This window comes from Sander vitreus, chromosome 13 (assembly GCF_031162955.1).
Source record: "Sander vitreus isolate 19-12246 chromosome 13, sanVit1, whole genome shotgun sequence".
Taxonomy (NCBI): domain Eukaryota; kingdom Metazoa; phylum Chordata; class Actinopteri; order Perciformes; family Percidae; genus Sander; species Sander vitreus.
The window spans coordinates 28,984,527-29,001,135 of NC_135867.1; the positions used below are offsets into that span (position 1 = coordinate 28,984,527).

Genomic DNA, 16,609 nt, shown 5'->3' on the forward strand with positions numbered 1-16,609 from the left:
CTCGTGCTTTAACTTCTGGATATTCGGCAGCGTTGCCACAATGGACCGAGTGGCTTCGCTCGCATCTTTCTCCGCCGCCATTACGGAACTATAACTCAAAGTAGCGCACAACCTCAACGTTCTCAGCCACTCCCTCTGTTCACTGATTGGACCGCCAAAGATTTGGCTGGAGAAAACCCAAGAATATACCGCAAACCCAGATGGTGTACTGAAGGAAAATGAAAATTGAGTGGAAGTACGTAGGAGGGCGGAGCCAGGATACCGGTCCGGTGGATGAGTGACAAATGCCAGTTCAACAGGTTAGCATGAAATCAAACCGGTTGAATCGGCATTTGTCACTATGACACGTTCTGGCAAATTAAAAAGTAGCCTACATTAGCAACCTGTGCCGACACTGTCACAGCGCTAAATCCAACTTGTATTGCAAGCAGTGTTGGGCAGTAGCGGTACTAGTTTTACTACTTCTAAATAGTGTTGCAGTTTCTGAATCAAATAGCTTTTCAGTAGCTTCCCTCTTTTATTGATCAAGAAGTGCGGTACCACACCAACATACATTTTCCCGAGCATTCTGAATCTCTAGCACAGCGGAGCGCTTTGCTGCAGTCTGAAAAACAGCTGAGGATCACTGACACTACCGCCACACAAGGACGAGTCGTGTACATTTGAGCGATTACTTTGCATTTTTGTGTCGTTTATTCGTCACGCCCCCCTTTAGTCAGAAAACGACGGATTTCAAGCCGAGGAAAGAGGTGAGCTGAAAAAGACAAGACAAAGTGTAAACATCTAACCAAAGAAGTTTTAATAAGCTCACTGCAGATAAATACTCATGGCTTAGAGGTGCATTACCGCTGCTATGTGGTCTGGAGTCGCTACAGCGTCATTATGAACTTTCTCATAAGTCTCACGGTCTCACTTGGGAGCTGTTGAGACAAGTGTGACACCTAGTGGTAAAATTTGGTATACTGGTCCAGTGTTTGACCTGATATCAAACCGATTTGACAATGTTTACACCGACCCAAGCCTATGGCATATGCATGGAGACTGATTCCACTGGGGCAGTTGACATGGATATCTCTTTAAGACACATGCATACACAGGCTTATCAAGCCCAGGTGTGTATGGCTTTACTGATCAATTTCTACTGTGACAGCAGACGACAATGGTAACTCAAGTTTGGGAGGAAGTTTAGCGAATATACACTTACTGTTGAATAGAGAGTTGGTCTGCAGGCCCCTCTCGGGATAGCTAGTTTTCCTTTTCTTCATTTTTAGTAAAAGCTTTGAGAGCTTCTGTATGGTGTATTGCACAATCAGCTCACCCAGGTATAGCCCACTACCAAAGCTGACCTATTCAGCGGGTGTAATGTTTTGCCCCCTCTCTGCCTGTATTTGAAGGGCACTGTATGGTGTATTGCACAATCAGCTCTGCTATTGCACCCAGGTATACCCTGTACTCCACCCTAAGGTCTGGTCCCACGCCAGTCGGTCCAATGAGCAGCACACTTTCCACCCTCCTTTAGGATGATGAAGCAAGGTTGAATGGGTGGTCACTGTTGTGCCCCGTCAGGGCTTTAATGGCTGATCTTCACTGGACACATGCCTACAGGACAACAGACCAGCTCTTTGACTAATTCTCTCTTACAGACCTAACTGCATTTGGCAACCAGTCTCCAGGACCAAGTTATTGGGTTGTGGATGCAATCCGACACGCATATAAGGAGGCAGACAGACCGGCTGCAGCAGGGGTGAGTGCATATTCCACGCAGGGCCTCACTACCTCATGGACCTTATGGCGGGGGGCCCTCTATCTGAGATTTGTACGGTGGCCTTATGGTTAACACCGCCCACCTTTATCTGATTCGACTGCACGAACATGACAGCTGGCACCCCATTCATTGAGCGGGTGCTGGGCTCAATACAGTACAGCTGCCTATGGGACCACGACTCTCCAAGAAAGTACCTTGCAGTGATGTATTTTTCTTGCAAAGCTAGACTAGTAGCAGAGGCATACATATATTTAACGATTTTGTTTTTAATTTATTTGTCTCCCCACCTTTAATGACCTACGCACTATATATAACCTGCCTGGGTTCTCTTTCTTTCTGTATATTGAGTTAAGGTCCTCCATAAGGGCATATGATTTTTTTGGAGTACTACACTCACCCCTCATGCTTTGCATAGCATTTCATATAAGGAGGGTCAAACCAAGAACTTATAACAAGTATTACACTCCCTATTCTCTTCATCTACTTACAAGACCAAGACAGGCCCTGAGGTAGAATCCTCAAAGAACCCTGATCATCAGCAGATCCACTTGAACTTTATCCATAGGACTTACATTATGAGAATTATTCCCTCCTCAAAATGTGACCTCCTACCTGATGGACAGATTCTTTTATACATAAGTTTTGGGAGTGCAGCAATGTGGCGAATTTTTGGAGTCAAATGTGTTACTGAACTGTGTTATATGAACTGTAGTACCATGTTTACCCTCAGCCATGCTTTTGAATGATTCCCAAATATATCCCGCAAAACGTGTATTGTTAGCAGGCATAACTGCAGCTAAAAAGATGCTCGTTCTCCCCTGGCAACGTCGCCACACACTCAACGTGTACACATCCTCCACACCACCCTCACCTGGAAAAGAAAGAAAGCTTTGCTGTTCCTAGACTACAGTTCAGCGTTTAACACCATAGTTCCCTCCAGGCTTGTCACAAAGTTCAAGGACCTGGGATTAAACACCTCACTGTGGATCCTTGACTTCCTGACAGGCACACAGACAGACGTGCTAAGGGTGGGCGGACACACCTCGTCCACCCTCATCCTTAACACCGGAGCACCCCAGGGCTGTGTTTTGGGTCCCCTGCTACACACACCAATGTGTAGCCACTTTCAACTAAAATCACCATCATCACACAGACGACACAGCTGTGGTGGGCCTGATCACAGACACCAATGAAAAGGCCTACCTGAAAGAAGTAGAGGGCCTGACCTGCTGGTGTCAAGACAACAACAACAACAACAACAACAACCTACTCATGAATGTCAGAAAGACTAAAGAGATGCTAGTGAACTTCTGGAAGAAGCAGGGAAGGAACTACACCCCCTTAATATCAACAGGTCCTCGGTGGAGAGGGTGGACAGCTTCGAGTACCTTGGTGTCCACATCAACGAGAGTCTGACCTGGGCGCTGCATAATGACTTACTGGTGAGAAAGGCGAGGCAGAGACTGTTTTACCTCAGACGCCTGAGAAAAATCATTAAAGATCCAAACCACCTGGTAACAGCCTTTTCTCCCCACATTCTGCTCTAGATGAATCATGCGAGTTAAAGGAGCTGATGGGATTTCATTTAACTGGAATTCTACCTCATACAATTTCATGTGACAAATAAAATTGATTAATGAATTGATACATCATTAACAGAGACAGATCACAGTAACACCACAACAAGTGCATGGAATTTGCTGGCAAGCAAATGGGTCACAAACACGAATGGGGTTATTTTAACAAAGTATGGTTATGACAAGAAAAGGGCAGCGACCAACAAGAAAAGTAAAACTGCTTCTTCAAGCAATGGATTAAAGACAACACCAATGTAAAGTCCATGCAGCCCCAAGGGGACATCAATCATATGGGTACAAGGACCCAGAAACAAGGTTTGAGTTTTAAATAAAACCCAAAAATACAGGGGATTGAGATTTCCCAGAGGTAAAATAAAAATTAAATTAAATAAAACTTGCCATGTAGTTTGCTGTGGTCACACCCGGGTATGCAAGATCAAAACGGGTAACCAGTGCAGGCTGCAGGTAAGAAATGAAAGACAATATCACTAACCAGTAAAACGAGAGAGAGAGAGAGAGAGAGAGAGAGAGAGAGAGAGAGAGAGAGAGAGAGAGAGAGAGAGAGAGAGAGACAGAGACAGAGAGAGAGAGAGAGAGCGAGAGAGAGAGTGAGAGAGAGAGAAGGGAGCCTAATGCATCAGGCTAAAAAAGCATTAGTAATGGTTACCCTGTCACATGTTGAGTGGGAGGAGAAGGGAAACATGTTCAAAGGGGTTAAGATTAGATGGGGATGAGAGGGAGTGGATCACTCTGGCTTCCTGCATTATTTCTGTCAATGAGGAAGTGCCTCTTACCCAGTGAGAGATAGCCCCCTCACAGACTGACTGCACATGTGCAAAATCTAATTCACTGATCATCACTACAGCACTAATTAAATACTCACCTGGTTTCTAAAGAAGAAAAAAAGAACTGTGTTGTGTTCACAGCTTGTCAATAAACATATACCAACATTGGCTGAATGACAATTCAATTGTCAACACTCAAACAACTTTGCAACCATAATTAAAAATATAATTCCTGTGATAATTAACACCCATAACGGTGTAGAGACCTGCTAATTTAGCTTTTTCTCACACAACCTTGTTAAAAAAAACTATAGCGCAATATAATGAACCCAAAGGTTAGTTTGAAGTTGTTATAGCCATATCACTGCTGTGTGTTACATTTACATAAACAATGACCTCATTAAATTTACAGACAGTTTACAATGTATGACAATGGGTCAGATGTCATGGATAGTCTGCTGAATTACATCACAGCACCACACCACACAGGAAGAGGGAGTAACGGAGTAACAGAGCTAAAGCACTCGGAGGTCCTGACAGTAGATGGTGACAGTGTATTATTTCCAGCATGTCTAAAGGAAACAATGACAACTAAAGGATCTGGTCTTATATTCAAAGACAAATGCATTAACATAATCATCTAGCAAAAATACTACAGGAGAAGTACTGTGTTTAATGACATTTAATCATATTGAGTTTCTGCTGTAATGCAGCAGGCCATTCCAAAAGTCTTCACTAAATCAAAGCCAAGAGTCCGATTAAATGCATTCTAACCAACATAATTTAATACATAACATTTTATTTATGACCACATCTAATAACCATTTGAAACCGATGGCTGGTGGAAGCAGATGGAATATCAAACAAATCAAAAGAAAAAATAAATCTAACCCTAAAGATTATACAGAAAATACTATTTTTAAAGTAAATTGCACCTGAGGGTAATAAAAATCATGTCGTCACATACTGAAGTTATATATCCTGTAGAATATCTTTCTATGGGGGAAGAGTCACTTCCCTCAACAACAATATTTCCTTTGAACATTATTGAAGAATTATTTTGCTGCATACTATATGTACCACATCAAATCAGATCCATGTCAGATTATTTCTAATGGTATTTGTATTCCAACAAAACAAATTCATGCCAGTGTCTCTTCACTAACAAGGTTGTTTATGTCATTCCTGAATATATTCGGGCCTGAATTTTCACTGAAACAGCGACTGGTTTGCCCTGGATCTTAAACATTGCCTGAAATATACTGCAGCCCCAATAAGAAAACGTCTCTTCATTTCCAACATTGCCCTCTGCTGGCTCAAAACTACCACTAGAAACACAACCACAAACTCCATCTGCCAGCTGAACCGCCAGCTGATCTTTAACATCACTGTCTTATTGAAGCAGGTCAATAATACAGTAGCTTGCCTTGTACTATGCACCTGACACCTGTGAACACAGCTGAAAAGAGGTTTTTCTCCAACTTTGGACTCTACATGGAGGAGTGCTCTTTTGTAGGCAGAGAGAGGCACTGAGATGTTAGAGGCTGGACTTTAGGTCAGCATACACACCAGCATCAGGACAATGCAGAGGGAAAATGTGTGTAAGGAATGATAAAGACAGAGAGGAGGGATGAAGACAGTCATTTCATCTTCTAATGAAACATAAAAACTACAAACTGACAACCAGCTTCTATGGAACAGGAAAGCACATCAAGATAAAATAAAAGGAAAAACAAAAGCAGAATTTAGAGATTGTGAAGCATCAAAAAAATATACTTTCGAAATTGGGCTGAAATCAACCAAAATCTATTGTCTACTCAGCAGCACACTGCAAGGTGTTGTTGATTATTTTCCTTTCATCTGTCAAACAGTAGTATGCATTCATGTACAATTAACTATACAGAAAACTGAGCAGTCCGTGATCATATTTAAGCTAAAAAGACAAACGTAGGAGTGATAGAGACTGAGGGAAGGCCATGTTGGCAGTCATTCATGGTGCTGAATTGGGATAAATGTTTTTTATGCCAGGTGCAAAAGCCCATACTTAGAATAATGGGGGAGAGTTTGGAGTACTAACCTTGAGAGGAGAGATGTGGGAATGAGACACGTAGCCGTGCACATTCTCGATCTCAGACAGGTTCTTCTCGGAAATGTGCACAAGCTCAGGGGCGCGCACCTCGTTGGTGAGCCGTGGGAATCCATGGTCAAGAGACGGCGAGTCGTCTTCTTGGTAGTGGTACTGCTGAAACAGGAAGGGGAGATGGAAAGGTAGAAAGAGAAAAGGGTGGGCATTGAGAGAGAAAGAAAGACAAACAAAGAAGTGATGAGAAAAACAAAAAGTAAGTATAGGCTTTGTGTTACTGTTCTCTGAAAAGGACAGGAGAAAAGGCAAAGAATGATTCATCTTAACATATACAGATTATATTGACAAATTCAAATTCATATCATCATATTCTTTTCTTGGTGCGATTTTATATTTTATTTAATATTCTGACTTGTAAAAAACGTCAATTAAATTGATGTTTTTAAAAGTTTCCTTCATGAAAAACAATGAATCAAAAATAACAATACCAATATGTATAAATATTATTATATGGGCAATGTCTCAGACTTAAAATATGATTTTTACCTTCCATAGGTACTAACTTGGTTATCTCAAAAATCTCATGTTTTTGAGATGAAATGCATAAATAAAGTAAAAAATTAAGACAATGAGTTTTAGGCTATGAATTCTAACAGCTAAGTCTTTGTGCTCTATTTTAAAAACTAGATACAGTTTTAAATCTCTTACTCAAATAACTTTGAAGCAAACATTTTTCCTCACCTCACCTCATACAAGTACAAGTACACCACAAAGTGTACAGTGTTACTATTACATCATAAGCTTTACAAGGGTATGCTTTTTATTGGAGGGTAATCAGCTTGTATGGTTATCCTGATGTTGTGTTCAGCCCCTGCTCACAGACATTTATTACCAGTTGGTAAACACACATTTTGTATAATACAAGCAGTGCATAGGAAAAAAAATTGATAGTATTTTGTGGGATTCTTTATTATGATTTTTTATTTATTTATTTATATTTATTTATATTTATTTATACTAATACTAGTATATAATTAATACTTATTTGTTTTTCAAACCAGAGTTCTGTCCTGCAGCTATTTGAGGACTTCCATTCTACCTTGGTGTGGGTGTTTTGTGAAATGTGATCCTTACCTATAATCGATCCAGTACTAGAACCTGATAATGTGATTTCTGTAACGTTTCATTTTACATTGACATCCCTGCTAATACCCAACAAAAACAACAGATTCATATGACACAAAATTGATCCCTGGTTAACATGTAAACCCAGTGTAGACATGAATTATGTCAAAAATAATAATAGTGATAACAGAGATGGTCATGAGAATCAACAATGGCTCTAAAGTGTGTTGTGAGCCAATGAACACAGGGTGCCATGAATTAGAAGTCAGATTTTTGCATTACAGTGCAACATGAAGCAATCTCATTTTAACTACATGAGTGATGAAAACTGAAAAATGAATCATGACTTGTCACATATCATGTCAGCAGAATAAATACTCTGATTGATTACCAGAATTATACTGTATGCAATTTGGATGGAGTGAAAAATACTACCCCCCTCCTCCCCTTTCTCACCCAAGGAGCGTTCATCAAGGCAGGGTTCATGCAGGGTGGGGGCTGGCCGTTGTGGGGTGACCCCTGTACTGCTGGTGGCCTGTTCTGGAGAGAGCAATAGGACCATATGTAACCACCAAGAGCAAACACAACAGGTATGACTAAGACATGAAGTGCATAAACAACCAATCACGTCCAAAATCCCAAGCATACAAGCAGTCCACCCATACAGAAGCAGAAACACCAGCAGGAGGTACTGGCGCATACAGTACTGTGGGTGTCTCTATTGTTCTGTACTATCACGACAGATGTCAGCTCATGCAGGACAGATGTGGCTAGGGGGATTACAAACTGAAACACACCGCAAACACAGAGGTAGTAACAGATGGGTAGACAGAGCAACGATAATGTCATCCCATGGATGGCTCTGTGATAAAGAGTAAACTAAAGCATAACACAATTCTTCTCTATAGTAGGAAGACAATGGAGAAACAGACATATTAGAATTTCAACTTTTAACCAAATAAAATAATTATTACACTTTACCATGGTCTCAAGGCAACACTTGGCCAAAACATCTAACAAAAGAGGAAGAGCATGCCTCTCAAAGTCAATTTGTAAACTCTTAGAATGACAGAACAGCAATTAGTAGATACAACAGACTCAGGGAATGAGGGGTTAAGCAAACAGAAGAGATCTTCATGCCGAGAGTGTGGCTAGCTGCATCACTAAGATAAAAACCAATTGTAACGCCCCAGTGATCACAGTTATTTCTGATCATGCCTAAAGGCAGCAATGCAAAGAGATGCATTCTAATGTTAGGGGGATGCAGCTCGGGGCTGGTAATATATCAGCTACCAGTGCTACTAAAATAGAAATACTGTACATTCTGTAAATGTGCCTGAGCTGTATTCTCATGCATGCGTATCTACTGCATAATCCTGTAAGATGTAACAGAAATAAAAGGCTGAAGTGACAAAGGAACTTAATTCTTAAGAATATATTAACATTTCAGTTCATTCACTCTCAACAGGCAAACAATGTGACAGGGTCAGGATTAGTGAGTACAGATGAAAGATGGACGGATGGATAAATGTGATATATATATATATATATATATATATATATATATATATATATATATATATATCCATCCGTTTAATCGCATTAATGCGTTAATCAGCATTAATGCGTTAATCGCGATACGATTAAGGGCCTAGCATAACGCCATTTATTAATTTATTTTCACTTCACTCGGCTTCGCATCGTGCCTACTATTTGGACCCTTTGCCGCACTTTGCCATACTCCCTCGTAACACATCCTGCTGCTGCAGACAGCAGCAACACAATTCTGAATGGCGCTTTTTATTTTCCAAAACTCCCAGACGGGTGGAAAGCCATATGCACATTGTGTAAAACCGAATTAAAATATCACGGAAGCACGTCAAGCTGGAGCTACCACAAACGAGCTAAGCATAGTACAGTTCACGTGACTCAGGTTGATGCTAGCAGGCTCAGGCAAAGCACTATTTTGGAGAGTTCTACTTGCCAACCTGTTGATGAAACCAAATCCAATAAAATCACTACCGCTCTTGCAAAATGGGTGGCAACTAACTGCAGACCTGTCAGCATCGTAGAGGACTCGGGTCTTAAAGACGTACTACGGTTGGCATGTTGTGACCTGTCTCATTGCCATCGAGGGGGACAGCAGCCCCACACAGCCTGTACGACACGGAGAAAGCAGCCACACTGGAACTGCTGCAACGTGATGCAAGGTGATAACATACATACATCAGTGAGTAATCAAAATTATTTAGGAGTTACTGCACACTATATTGACTCTAGATTCAAATGTGTGACTAGATTCACACAGTTTTCTTTTGTTTACAGTAAATAAAATGAATACAATCAGCAGTTTAACGGGGATGGATTCACGAGTTATGCTTCAAGTAGTCTATATCGAGGACGGTTCATTTACGGGATAGTTTGGTGCCAACAGAAGATCCGCCGGATGTCGCTCACTTTCTGCTTTTTTTGAGTTAACTTTAAACTCCGGTCGCATCGAGCAACATTAACCGGAACCTCTGAGCAACGTTACACGCTGGAAATGGCAAGTTTTAAGAACAACTTGGATCGTGCAACAAGACAGGCCTGCTTGGTTCTTTCAGGGAATGATTGTAAAGATCTACAAAGAATACGTTTATGGAATTTCCTCTCTAACTGGGACGTTTTGGGACAGATTGGTCGGATTGCTGTAGACAAAATACACATGGCGATACCCTGGTAAGAGCCAATGAGGTTTAACCATGTATCAGCTAATTTAAATAGCTCACGTTACTGTATTCTGTGAACAGTTAACTTCATTTAATATTGTATGCTGCTTTTTCTTTTGGGGGTGCAAATGTTTCACCAAAACAAGTTCCTTCCAGAGATTATTTTGCAGAGTACCAGCCGCTGCGGCCAGAGCTTAGCGCCGCCCAAGACGATTGTGATTGGTTTAAAGAAATGCAAACCCTGACCATTTATTTTCCTATCCAAGAATGCTGTGTGGACTAGCCAGACATTCCTCCGCAGTGCTGTGGAGACAGGTCTGGCAATTGGAGACTATGCTTTTAGAAACTGTAATGTAGAGTTTTTTGGGGCATTTTCAGCCTTTATTTTTGACAGGACAGATGAAGATATGAAAGGGGAGAGAGAGGGGGGAATGACATGCAGCAAGGGCCACAGGTCGGAGGCGAACCCAGGCACCTGCTGCGTTGAGGAGTAAACCTCTATATATGGGCGCCTGCTCTACCAACTGAGCTATCTGGGCGCCCGTATGTAGCAATTTATGTGAACTGTACTGTAATCTGCAGTGAGGCTCAGTAAAATGAAAAGACTATGTCTGCATGAAGCCGTCTAAATCTTGAATGGAGAACGACAAGCAGCGTTTCTATGTTGTTTAGACCTCTGTCTACAGTGGATCACTGGAACAACATAAAAAGAGCTAAATCTCTTCTTCCTCCTCTTTACAGTTGGTAAAAATCAAAACTGTGCATTAGATCCAGTGGGACAGGCTGGTTGAACAAATCATTATTTCATGGTCATGACCTCGTCTGACAAAATCAACATAAATACAGGTTAATGACAACAGCTGTGCTGGGTGATCGGATATATCAACTTTAACTTAGCAACAGATAACTGTCCTCCTAACTTTGCTGCAACACAGTCCCTGCCTGTGACTGAGCATGTACACACACAGCCGGTGGTCACCTATACTCTGTTTTAATGCAATCAAATTCACCATATAGTTGTTTTCATTTATATATTTTTCTGTTTCTGTTGTCAGACAACTCAACGAGTATGAAACAGTTATTTAATTGCGGCCCATTAACACTACATGTTAACATGTCAAACTGCTGCGTTGTGATCAAATAATTATTTTGTGAAATCATCTATCAAAATAAACATAAATCCAGGTTGATGCCAGCTCTGGTGTCTATTCAGATATATTGGCATTTAAAATTAACGATCACATAGAAAGTTAGAGATGACTAAAATAGTAGTTATACCCAATATGTCCCTGAGCTATGACAGCACAAAGATTGAGATGGGAGACCGTGAAGAAGATGACAAATGAAACACCTGCTTGAAACCATGCCATAAGGCATTGGCCATGGCTGATAAAGTAGCTGCCCTCAAAGTCAGACCTCGCTACCACCTGGTGCCAGGGCACTCTGGTGTCACCACTTTGGCAGCCGCTCCATCTTGAAACTACATCAACAGCCTCAGAGGCAGGAAGACGTGGAGCAGCCTAAGGGGCCATACTGGATGAATGAACGTATCCACCAGGGAGAACACTGTGCAATATTCTTGTTAGCTGACCAACAATGCTGCCATATTGATGCAACTCTGTCAGGAAGGGAGTCCACTCCCTGGGAGACTTGGGAATGTGCCAGTCTATATTGTAGAGATAAGAGTTTGTAATGAAGTAAGCCTTTTAAGCCTTTATTTATTTTATTTGTCCAACGTAGTTCTTTACTCGCATTTGGCAAGTGGCTGGTGCTCATTTTGGACCATGCTCACAGCGTTCTCATTTTGGTGTCACCACAACAACCAAAGTGTTGGCAGTAACCGTTTACTGATGGCAGATTTTAAAAGTGGAAATACAGGGGGGAAAACAACTCGCCCTGAAGCCGCTTTCTGTCCTGTGCTGGAGAAAAGTAATTACGCCATGCTTCAGCGAGAAAACTTCCCATGACCGTGTGCTGGGGCAGAATCATCGGCAATTATGTGTGTAGGGGCCTGGTTGTGCGCTCCCCTGCGCCTGGCGCAGTTAGCGCACAAGCAAAGGTGGTGGAATAATGGAAATGGAGGGAGAAAAAAAACTGAACTGAGAATGACATCACACTCTGGTGATGAAACCTTCCTTGAACGTGCATCTCGGCAGATTCATAACATATTATCCATGTGGGAGCCCAGTTGTGCGATCCTGTGCGAAGTCCCCCGCCAGGTGGGCTGATTCTCCAAAAATAAACACCTGACTAAGATCATATTCTGATGCGAAGTGTGGGGAAGACACAGCGAGCAGGGAGTTTGGGAGAGAAAACATAATGATAAGAAGGCAGGAAGCCGATGTGGGCTGAACGCATATTACCGTGACTGCTGTCCACTGAGCCAGTGAGGGTGTTGTTGCTAGCTAGTGCTAAACCAGAGTATTATGTCATGATGCAGCTGATATATATATAATCATCTGACCATATATGCAGTCTCCCTGTTTCACGTGCCAACATATGTGCACTTTTCATGTTTCTCTCCATCTCTCTTCTTCTTAGTTGTGCTGTTGACACGTTTATCATGAGAGTGTATCACTTCAAAAAAAAAATGAAAAACCCAGGACTGAGCTTTTGTAACTTTCTTTAACATTTTTAAAATCTTGATTGATAGTTTTATGACAGTGCCTCCACCCAACGTCCTCAGTGTCTATGAGACTGGTCCTCTAGTACACCACTGTCCATTCTCACCATTACATGCCTAGCTTTGACCTAAACCTAATCCTGATTCCAACCTTTACTTGCAACATAAATCTAAATGATAAATTAACTTCCCGACAATGTGAGAACCAGCAAACTAATTGCAGTCAGAAAAATTACTTATTATAAGTCTCAACAGATATATAATAATATTCAAACAGATTCTTCTAAACATAGCTGCAACAACATACACAAACAGACACACACAGACACACAGTACATTGTGCACTTGCTTGTTCAGCCGTCCTTCTAACAGACGAGAACACAAGGAGGCCAGAAGCAGTGTCTGTCTGCTGTAGGGATGTATAGGCAGTTCCCAAACACAGATGTTGTTTCCACTGGAGTGTTGCTACAGGGGAAAGGAGGCAGGTGTCTGCAGCTACTACTGCTGTTTGGCTTACCATAGCAAAATTAATGGGCGAGAGAAGAGGATCTAAATATAGAAACTAAAAGCACACCATAGCTGAACTATACTCTTCTTCCCTGTTACATTGCTGAATTACTGCTCCCCTATAAGCCAGAGCACAGCCTCAGAACCGTAGGCAGGGCGCTGCTGGTTGTTCTTAAGTCCCGGCTTAAAACTAAAGGTGACCGGGCTAATGCAGTGTGGGCCCTTTAGCTCTGGTACTTCCTACCTGAAGCTTTGAGACTTGCAGAGTCGGTCCCATTTCCACCTGGTATTATCGTCTGTCCTTGAGTGATCCGATCACAGGTGGACAACACTGAATACAGGTGGGAATGCCCCCAGGACACATTGAGGACACACTGAGATCCGATTACTCAGACCACATTCAGAGGTGGCAGCAGTGGCATTACGCACGGCCGTTTCTGTTTACCTTTATTTAATATAAAACAATCCAATTAAATCATCAGTATCTTTCATCTACTAAGATTCCCAACAGTACTAACACCAACATGTACCAAAGGTATGGAGCATGTATAGCCTTTACTGCATTTAGCGTAATGTAACTTGCCTAAATTTGGCCATAATATACCAATAAGCAGTTAACAGTGGAATTGCTATAATGAGGTGAAATGTTTTGTAAAAACTACTGTACCAATCCAAGGCCTTTTGACCGCAAGCCTGGGAGAAGCCCAGTGACCTACAATACACTATGTGAGAGAAGCATTACAGCACAGGGTAACATCACCCATGCTCTGGTTACACAACCATATTAAAGGAGTGTGGAGCACTATTGGAGCATTATTTGATGTGAATGAAGCCTGGGGTGAGAATAAATTATTTAAATTGTTATTATTTGTTTCCTTTTCATTTGTGTCCATAAGATTACTGTGAAGATGTAATGGAGTTGAGACAAAGCATAATAACTGTGGCACAAACAAGTTCCAGTAGATGACATAACCTGTACATTTTAAATCAGACAAGAACAAGGGGGAAGGGGTCTGCTTCATGATGTGGAGATCATTCTACAGCCTGTTCTCCTAACATAGAGCACCTTATAATTGGATGTCATCCTTATTATCAGCCAAGGGAGACACCTACATCAACCAAGCCCTGGACGAGCTGTATGCAGCTGTCTACAGGACAGACACCTACAGTAACAGCTGGAGGCTACTTTTTCAAATCCTTCATCATCTCCTCTCTTTCTGACTCACTGGACCCACTACCATTAGCATACTGGCCAAACTAACGCCATCACCTTAGATTTCCACACTACCCACTCCCACCTGGACCAGAGGAACACTTCTGTGAGATGGCTGTTCATATACTATAGTTCAGAATTAATCTCCAATGTGCCCTCCAAGCTCTTCATTAAGCTCAGAAACCTGGGACTCAACAGCACCCTCTGTGACTGGATCTTGAAGCACTGCCATTAGATAAAGGCTCTGATCCATCCAACATGTCCGTGTGAGCAGAGCAGAGCAGCGTCCCTCTCCTCTCTCGCCTTGTGCAGAGTTACTATGACGATGGGAATCTGCGTCGCCAGGTCCTTTTCATAATGTAAGCCTAATGTGAAACTCGACAAAAAACTCAATAGGCCTATGTAAATGTGTGATATTGTTCATAACATACAGTTACAGCCTGAATGCAGAATATTTGAAGTTCTGCAGTTTGGCTAAATGTTGGCTAACAAGTAATGTAAATAATTACTTTTGATACTAAGTAATAAGTAAAGTAATATTATTACTTTTTTAAGGAGTAATAAGTAAAGAGTAACATATTAAGCTCCCAGAGTAACTTGCCCAACACTGGTGAGGACCTGGACTCATCACAAAGACAGTGAGACAATTCTTCCTCCGCAGGCTGATGACGTTCAACATGGATCCAGGATACTCTGCAACTTTTACAGGTGGTACAAGGCTCTACAGAGGGGGAGGGCACATCCATGGAGGATCTCAGCAGTGCAGAGACCCCAATCACACCAACCACAAAGTGTTCTGCTTGTTGCCGTCTGGCAGACAGTACCACATCTGGTCCTGCACCACCAGGCTCAGCTTCATCCCACAGGCCATAAGACAGCTGAACTCTTGAGCTCTCCACTATGTCACTTGCACCATATTGATACATTAATGTCACTTTATACTACACTACTTTATACTACTGCCATTTCCACAGATGCAGCACCTGGAATTTCCCGTTCCTCTGTGATGAGGCCCAGGCAGGACCCCTAAGCGCCATGTGTGGAAACCAGTGGCAACGATTTATCTATCCACCAGGAGATGTGAATATGGAGCATATTGGTACAGTATATGGTACAGTAACAGGCCGGGACAAACTGACACAATGTTTTTTACACAAAGTAAAACTAATTTGATGTTATTGCTTTTGCCAAATTTACAACAAGGCACAAATAATTACAAATTACTCGCAGACAGCATTTCATAAACTTTATGAAGTTTCCTCCTAACTCAACAACTCACTGGGAACTTGCTGTTTAATGTGTTTGTTAAATTTGACATGTTTACTATCAATAAAAAAAAACTTTTTTAAAAGTCAAGAATAATTACGAATTTGTCGTAGACAGCGTTGCACAAAGTTTAAAAGTCTTCCCTAACTCAACAACTCATAAAACAACATGCTTTATTTGCTGAAACAGTGTGAAAGATATTTTGCTCTTACAAAGTAAACCCGTGGTGAAGAGAAGTTGTCAAGCTTGCCTCTCTATTCTAATGTCTATCAGCTTCACATTTTCACCTCCCTTCAGGTGAGAGAGATTATATTATATTACTGAGCCTAAACACTTTATTAGCATTACAGCGATGCTTTTTGTTCGCACTTAAAGGACCATCGATGTGCCAAGACATCAAGAAATTTTGATTTGGTGGAATAATGTAGCCATACAGTATAGCCTAACTTTAGGGAAGAGCTAGAACAAGCTAATACACAGTATATATAAGATACTGTCAGACTTTTTTTTTTCGTGATGTTCAAAGTGATTAAGGTAAAACGGTAAAGTAGTGGTGGAAGAAGAATTCAGTATTCAGGGATGGGAACTGGCTGGCCTTCAGTTGTGAGGGACTGCACTGCTGCTAAACCTGCTTACTCAACTGGTTACTTACTGTTTACAACCTGTTTACATCTCAGTATATACAGCCCATATTTATCTGTTTATACCTGTACACATCACAGTGTATATATTTATTATAGTAGCTGTTCACCTGTCTACAACAGTATTATACTTTATTGTTTATTATATAGTATTCCTATATTTTAGCTGCAGCCCTATTTTGTCTTCTTTATGATTCTTACTACAGATATTTACATATTTTTATATGTACTTCTTGGTGATCAACACCAAAAGTAAATTCATTTTCTTGGTTAAGCTTGATGTCAGCACACCATAAACTGCACACTCTCTTCCTGT

General features: G+C 41.4%; 1 protein-coding gene across 7 annotated transcripts in view; it reads right to left on the reverse strand.

The window, feature by feature from the left end:
• Positions 1 to 16,609, reverse strand: part of dlg2 (discs, large homolog 2 (Drosophila)) — a 240,286-nt gene that overhangs the window by 124,425 nt on the left and 99,252 nt on the right. For 4 of the 7 annotated variants that reach the window (XM_078266797.1, XM_078266795.1, XM_078266794.1 and 1 more), the window contains exons 5-7: positions 7,792 to 7,875; positions 6,205 to 6,369; positions 3,742 to 3,801 (exon numbers count right to left, since the gene is read on the reverse strand). In XM_078266797.1, the coding sequence (XP_078122923.1) occupies positions 3,742 to 3,801; positions 6,205 to 6,369; positions 7,792 to 7,875 (309 nt within the window). The remainder of the gene's footprint in view (positions 1 to 3,741; positions 3,802 to 6,204; positions 6,370 to 7,791; positions 7,876 to 16,609) is intronic. The other 3 variants (XM_078266800.1, XM_078266798.1, XM_078266799.1) reach the window with 2 other exon arrangements.